Raw genomic sequence first — 7,277 nt, 5'->3', positions numbered from 1 at the left:
CTGAGCCACTCTAGCCGTCACCTGGCCTGAGTCCCGGCACTGCATGCAGGGGCCACACGTCGTGTCAGGTTGGGTCATGCCTCTAAGTGCCCTGCATGGCATTGGCCGGGCCGGGTCCATGGAGGCAGGACCTGGCCTGGCGCAATGCACAGCCCCTGCATGTGGTGCCAGGGCTCCAGGTGACAGCCAGAGTGGCCCGGTGCTGGCCAAAGGTGCACACCCCCGGGCCAGGACAGGTCGGGCCTGTGACATGTGGCACAGGTGGTACCGGGTCTGAGGTGGCCGGGGCAGTGCTGCGCCCCAGGGGGTGGCTCTCCCAGCAGCAGGTCCTGAACACCACTGCTGGTGCGGGTTGGGGAGAGGGAGGCTGTGCATGGTGGGGGGTGGGGTGGGTGAGGACCCTATGTTTCCTGAGCACCCCCCCCACCACACAGTCTCCATCATCCCCACACACAGTTTTCCCAAAACCACAACCCCGCCACAATCCACCCACAAATCCTACATCCACAAACTACCCCCACAAACCCCTCTCGCACATAACCAGCCACACCCCCCAAACTCCCACGTAAGCCCCAGACCCCCCAGAAACCCTACACCCACCTACAAACCCCACCACACCCCTTCCTACTAAACCCCATAACCCTCCTCGAATCTCACACCCCGCATGCCCAGCTGGCCACATGGAATAGGATGGGACCTGCTGGTGGGAGCTGCAGTTTTAGGGGCAACTGCCTTGCTGCAGCTCTGTTTCATGCCCACACCAGTACTGAAACATGTGGCCCCATCCATCCTGTGGGGGCTCTTGGTCCAAGGAACCACTTGGGGAGTGTGATGGGCTGGGGGGAGGTGAGGAGGTGGCAGCAGGGGTGTGTGTGACAGAGAGAGAGATGGGGGTCAGGAGTGGGGGACTGCTCCAGGTAGGAGAGGCCGTGAGATTCAGGCTTAGAGCCTCCCTGCCCCATAGAGCAGCCTGTGTAGGGGGAGTCTGGCTGAGAAGGGAAGGGCCTTGCCCAGTCCAGTCCCTGAGCCCCAGTCAAGGGCTTCCCAGAAAGGGCATGGGGATCTCTGGGGCCTGGGCACAGGTGCAGGAAGCAGAACAGCAAGAGCTGGCACTGATCAGAGCCACAAAGCAGCGGGTGGGACATCTGCAGCTGGATCCATGTTCTGGTGCTGGGATGGAGCTGCTGCCAGGAGGGAGCTAGTGGGGGCAGGCAATGGGTGCAAGTCAGGAGTGAGGGGACTGGAGGGTAGTGGGGAGCTGTGGGTTGAGAGTGAGGGAGAGGGGCAGGTCACTGGCATATCAGTGCTGCTCAGTGCTCCACATCCTGGTGAGTGAAGGGTGGCAAGAGAAGCCTTATTTTTCTATGTTAAAAAAAACAAAGAAAACACCAAAGTGAATAGATATTTAGAATTTTTATGATGATGATAGAGGCACTGGTAGGCTTCCAAGTTGCTCTAAAATTGTAAATATATCAATAAAACATTGCCCAACTGATCTCTCTTTATATCTCTCACCTATATAGTGATGTTTCATTTTAATCATGGAAGAACACGGATTTTGGGTACTCTAATGAAATAATTTGGGGGTTTTATCAGATAATTCTCTCATTAAAGTACCCAAAATCCGTGTTCTTCCATGATAATCCCTCCTGTCTCCCCTCTGAGGAAGTGTGAGTGGTGTGGCCACCTCCTTGTGCCGATTCAGTCTGTGCAGTCCTGCACCTTAGCCCCAGGGTCCTCTCTCTGCTTCCCTGCCTGACATGCCCGCTGCTCTGCAATGTTGTCTCAGGGTTTCTGGGACAGGGCCTGGCCCCAAGGGGTGATGCACATCCAACAGCCATGGTTCCTATTTCATAATAAGTTAGACAAGGATTTGTGTGGGTTGGTTTGAATAGGGATGATCCCAGGGGCGATGCATAGTGGGTGCATGGGGATGCAATTGCACCCCCTGAGAGTGCCAGTGCAGCCCCTGCCAGGCCATGCTCCCTGTTTAGCCGGTGAACAGGGGGGCAGGTGGGAGCACCACTGCCCCCCCTGCAAGCACCAGCCAGGGAGTGGGACCGCCAGCAAAAGCAGCTGTGCTGCACCACTTCCAGAAGTGGCCCTGGGACTTCTGGAAGTGGTGTGGCTGCTTTCATGGTGACTGAGATCAGCTGCTGGGGAACACCCCCCTCCCCCGCCATCAGCAGGATTGGCCGCCGGGGGACTCCCCCCCCCAGTCACTGACTGGTGTCAGGAGGGGCACATGCCCCCCCTGATTCAAGAGGTAGCAGACACCCATGGCTGATCCTGCTTTGAACAGTGTGGTTGGTCTCCTGCAAAGTGTGGCCTCCTACTGCTCTTCCAAACTGTCCCGCACCTTGCGCTGCCCTTTGTCTGTCATCAGGGCTCTTGGGCAGTGGCTTCCCCCTAGGCCCACCAAGTCTCTCCCAGTACAGGCTTTTCCTGAGGTCTATTTGTAGTTTTCTGCAGGGCTTTTACTAGCACAGGCCTTCCTATGAAACATAGGTAGGAGCCACAATGTTATGGGGTTGTTCAGTCTAGCTGCTCTTACCATTGTAGCAGCAGCAGTGGCAAGGTGTGTGTGTGTGTGGGAGGGCTTTTTTAGGCACCGCAGATGCTAAAAAATACCCTCCCTGTGATGTCCAGCTGGTGGTTAGTATGCTTCACCCCAGTACCAGCTGTCTCCTGGCCCCAGCAGGGATATTACAGCTGGAGGCAGGGATATTCCAGTCCCTGAGGAGTGGGTTTCAGGAGCAGGGTGTGAGCACTTCAGAGTAGACAGTGGAGGTCACAAGAGCTTCTTGAAGGGCAGTGGGCACAGGAGGCTCCTTGAACTGCAGTGTGGTGTACTGGACATCAGCTGAGCCCTGCATTATATAGCAGGGGTCTCCCACTCCCTTCATCACAGCAGCCTCTAGGCCCTGCAGCCAGCCCTGCCTGCCTGGGGCTAGCACCCTCTGCTGCACCCTTTGGCCTCCCTCCCTGTAGCACAGTGCCCCTTGGCATTACCTCTGGGCTGGGGTCGCTGTTAGGGGAGGATTTCATCTCCCTGGTAGCCGTGGTCTCAGTTCGTGTTGGATACTCTGCTGGGAAAGAGGAGAAAAGGAGACACAGAGGTGACAGAAAGAGGGGGGAAGCCAGCCGGTGCCCCCAGATCAGGGCCAGAGCCCCTGCCTCACTCACCAGCCTGGTCCCCGTGTCCTTCTGCTTTCAGCACTATTGGGGTCTGGCTGTGGAGGGGAGGGTGATTATTTCCATGTGGCACCAAGCAGCCTAGAGAGTGCCACTGCTGCACCAGCCCACCAGCCCCGACCCCCCTCCCGGTGCTGGGAGATAACCGAGGCATCCCAGCTTTGTTGCCCTTACTTCCCTGACTTCATCCCCTCCCAGACTGAAGAGAGACACCTGTGTACCTGGCTCTCCTGGTCTGGTGCCTTCTGAAGCAGACAAAGGTGAGGGCTCCAATCAGGATCAGGCCCAGGGCACCAGCCAGGCTGCCAGCGACGATAGGAAAATGCTGGTGAGTCCATAGGGATCCCGAGGCTGGGGAGAGACAGGGAAGGAGCATCAAATGCTGCACTTGGACCCCTCACCCAGCACTGGGATATAACTGCTGGGCTGGGGGGGCATGTTGGGGTTGGTTATACAGAGCCTGAGGCATAGATGTGGCTTCCTCTTTGGGGGCTGGCTACACAGTGACCCGTTGCCCAATGCTGAAATTCAGCTGCCTCTGCGGTCATATCACAGGTTGGTTATGCAGAAACACCTCCCCTGGCATGAAGATACGCCTGCTTCTGGGGTGGGTGTGGATTAATAGCCACATCAAACTTCTCTCTAGGGGGATCATTATTTTGCCAACCCCCAGCTGGGCTGGATGGCAGGTGCTTTGGAAGGCATGTGGCCCCAGGCAAGTGGGCTTTTACCTACCTGGGGGAGCTGAGGTGGGGGTAAGGGTGGGCTCCAGCTCCAGGCAGAGCTCCCCAGAGAGTGGGGGGTCTCCAGACAGGACACAGCCCCACAGACCTTGATAGCGGGCAGAGAAAAACTTGATGGTGAGCTGCATCCGCAACTGCCGGACGCCTTCAAGGAAATCTGCTGTCTTCCCATTGAAGCTCCAGGTGGCAGTGTGGGATGTGGAGGCAGGGGTGCCACCCCCTGCACAGGGGGCACAGCGCAGGGTCACTGTCGCCCCCTTCATTAGTGGTCTTTGGGCCTGGACGCTGATGGATGCCCCTTCCTGGCAACCTGAGGACATGACATTGACTGCCAGATGGTCTGAGACATGGTGCCCCCCTCTGGCCCTTGCAGACATCCCCCATAACCATCCCAGAGCTGGGAGAGAACCCAGGCATCTGGGTTACCAGCCCCACCTCATTCCAAACCCTAATCCTCTTCTGAAGCCAAGTGTCCTGCACTCCTTCCAGACCCCACTCCCCCTGAACTGGGGTAGAACCCAGGTGTCCTGACTCCAAGCCCTCCCAACCCCCAGCCACTTTCCAGAGCAAGGGTAGGATCTGGGCACAGTACCTGGGGTAACGGTGACCTGTGTTGCGGAGGCAGTCTGGTTCCCGTTGGTGCAGGAAAAGAGTCCTGAATCACTGACCTTGGGCTTTGTCAGCACAAGGTAGCTGCCCCCATTCCACGGGTCCCCTCTGAGATGTAGGCGATGCTGGAAATGAGCCAGTTTCACCGTCTGAGTCTTTGCTGATGTCCAGGTGAATATGTGGGTGTTCTGCTGGAGCTGCCTTGCACAGAGCAGGTATTGGGGGACCCAGAGCCACATCAGACTTGGCCCCCGGAGGCTGCAGGGCAAGGCCAGCTCTGACCCAGCCTCCACCACTGTCTGCTCAGAGCCTGCAAACACCAAGCCAAGGTAAGTGCTGAGGTGCAGCTGGCTCTGGGGTGGGATGTGTCAAGGGGCTGGTTATACACTGGTGCTGAGGTGCAGGGTGGGATGTTTAGGGCAGGAAGCAAAGGGCAACTCTGGCTGTGCAGGGGGGCTATGCTCAGCCCTGCCTGCATGGGGAGGCCTCTCCCTGCAGACCTAACTCACCCCTTCCTGAAGGTTTCCCTTGGCCCCCCAGACCAGGTCCTACCTTATTCAGTGCAGTCCCCCGTCCTGAGGCTGGGCTGGCTCCTTACCTCTCTTGGCCATGCCCTTCTGTGGGGCACAGAGGATGATGGACAGGAATGCGAGGGTCATGGGGGCATTAAAAGGATTAATCCATGAGGAGCCAGGATAGAGGCCCATACTTCCGGGTGTGTCTGCCTCTAGGGAGGAGCCAAGGGCCCAAGAGCAAAAGAAGAAATGAAGAGCAGAAGCAGAGGAAAAGGAAAACCACAAAGGCCCCAAGTCCATGGCAGAACAGAGTGATCATGAGCCTGAACGACACACTTGACAGCAGGAGAGAGATCCAGCCCACAGTGCCACAGGGATGGCTGACAAGGGCTTCATGAGCTGATTTCTAAAAAGGCACCATCTTGTGTGACACAAGGGACCATGGGATGCAAAGTCCTGAAGTTAGGATGGAACAAGCCTATGCACCGGTACAGGCTGGGGGGGGACTGGCTAAGCAGCAGCTCTGCAAAAAGGACCTGGGGGTGACAGTGGACAAGAAGCTGAATAGGAGCCAACAGTGTGACCTTGTCACCAAGAAGGCTAACGGCATCCAGGACTGCATTGGCAGGTGTATTGCCAGTAGGTCCTGGGAAGTGATTCTTCCCCTCCATTCAGCACTGGTGAGGCCACATCTGGAGTCCTGTGTCCAGTTTTGCCCCCCCCACTACAGAAAGTGGACATGTTGGAGAACTGGCAATGAACATGGTTCAGGGGCTGGGGCACGTGCTTTGTGAGGAGAGGCTGAGGGAACCAGGCTTATTTAGTCTGCAGAAGTGAAGACTGAGGGGGGATTTAATAGCAGCCTTCAACTCCCTGCAGGGGGTTGCAAAGAGGATGGAGCTGGGCTGTTCTCAGTGATGCCAGATGACAGGACAAGGGGCAATGGCCTCAAGTTGCAGCAAGGGAAATTGAGGCTGGATATTAGAAAAAAATGTTCTCACTAGGAGGGTGGTGAAGCACTGGAATAGGTTACCTAGAGAGGGGGGGCAGTCTCCATCCCTGGAGATTTTTAAGACCTGGCTAGACAAAGCCTTGGCTGGGATGATGTATTTGGGGCTGGTCCTGCTTGAGCAGGGGGTTGGACTACATGTGACCTCCTGAGGTCCCTTCCGGCCCTCATTGTCTATGATTCTAGGATTCAGGTGTGTATTCCCAACCCGTAATGTGGTAGAGCTTTTTCTCAGTTTCTCTGAGCTTTCCTGGGTATGTCACTCTGGGACAGGGTCTGATTACACCTTCTTTGCCACAAGTTACTGATGGCTCCTCTCAACCTCATCCATCTGGAAGGGAAGGGTTTAGGGAAGGGTCCCTAAACCCTTCCCATCTGGAAGGGTTTAGGGACCCAGGTCTCCTGTGCACAAGGGGAATGGAGAGGGGAGAGGAAGAGACTGGAAAAGTCATTGCTTGAAACTCTTCATCACGTTCTCCATCTGTTTAACATGTCTCTCCTGCTATTTTAGAGGGGCACCATGCTGATAAATGTAATGATCCTTCAGTCATTTCCCCAGGAAGGGAAGCAGAAAGTTTCATGTTTTGCAGCTGATATTCCAGCAGCTCTTTAGGGCTTTTTCTCAGAGAAGAAGCTCCATGAGATTTGTTCTGTCTCCCAAGTAACTCCCCAAGAAACCTCATTCTCCCAGGTGTCGGAGATCAGAGCAGCGGCCGGTCAGCTGCTTGCTGACTCCCGGAGCCGGGCCGTAAACCTTTCGCCTCAACAGGCGGGTAGTGATGGATGGGGTGAAATTAACCAGGCACAGATGCGTGTTGGTTACAGGAGATTGTTCACTTACGTCGCCCAGATAGTGAAGTACGACACAGGCAGAAGACTTGCCTTGTTTACATTCGAGCGTGTCTTAGATTATAATCGACCATGAATATGACGAACGAGATACCGTAAATGACCGCACGGGCCTGCAGGAGGGTTGGGGGTGTGGCAGAAATGCCCCCGTCAGTGCCCCTCTCCAGAGATCTGTCTCAGCCAGCCCGAGAGGCTGCTGTTGAATCTCTCACAGCAGGGATCTCGCTCCTTGTCTGCAGACAAAAGCCTGGCGCCTGGGAGGCGATGCTCTGGTCACCTGGGCAGGGGGGAAAGGCCCGGCCCTGCGCGCGGGCCCAGGTAGCCAGGGATGCTTTGCAGATTGGACGGTTTGTAGCC

At 56.3% G+C, this 7,277-nt stretch overlaps 2 protein-coding genes across 4 annotated transcripts in view; one reads left to right on the top strand and one right to left on the bottom strand.

Moving 5' to 3' along the window:
- Positions 1–2,010: 2,010 nt before the first annotated feature.
- Positions 2,011–5,405, bottom strand: LOC102388731. 3 transcript variants are annotated; one of them, XM_014526320.2, is made up of 7 exons: positions 5,146–5,405; positions 4,531–4,857; positions 3,931–4,248; positions 3,417–3,546; positions 3,187–3,233; positions 3,013–3,089; positions 2,011–2,870 (listed from the first exon to the last, which is right to left on the bottom strand). In XM_014526320.2, the coding sequence occupies exons 1-7, from the start codon at positions 5,360–5,362 to the stop codon at positions 2,751–2,753; spliced, it is 1,236 nt and encodes a 411-aa protein (XP_014381806.2). In that variant the 5' UTR covers positions 5,363–5,405; the 3' UTR covers positions 2,011–2,750. The 3 variants fall into 3 exon arrangements, with proteins under 3 accessions (XP_014381806.2, XP_014381807.2, XP_025048901.1); XM_014526321.2 differs by having other exon boundaries at positions 3,013–3,086; XM_025193116.1 differs by having other exon boundaries at positions 3,931–4,026.
- Positions 5,406–6,992: 1,587 nt separating this feature from the next.
- Positions 6,993–7,277, top strand: part of LOC112548224 (killer cell lectin-like receptor subfamily B member 1B allele B) — a 7,777-nt gene continuing 7,492 nt past the window's right edge. Inside the window, 1 exon segment of the mRNA XM_025193119.1 lies at positions 6,993–7,015. Within this exon segment, the coding sequence (XP_025048904.1) occupies positions 6,993–7,015 (23 nt within the window).

Source organism: Alligator sinensis, unplaced genomic scaffold, assembly GCF_000455745.1.
Source record: "Alligator sinensis unplaced genomic scaffold, ASM45574v1 scaffold891_1, whole genome shotgun sequence".
NCBI lineage: Eukaryota > Metazoa > Chordata > Crocodylia > Alligatoridae > Alligator > Alligator sinensis.
Note: the sequence above shows the minus strand (reverse complement) of the source record. Positions and strands in the feature narration are given on the sequence as shown.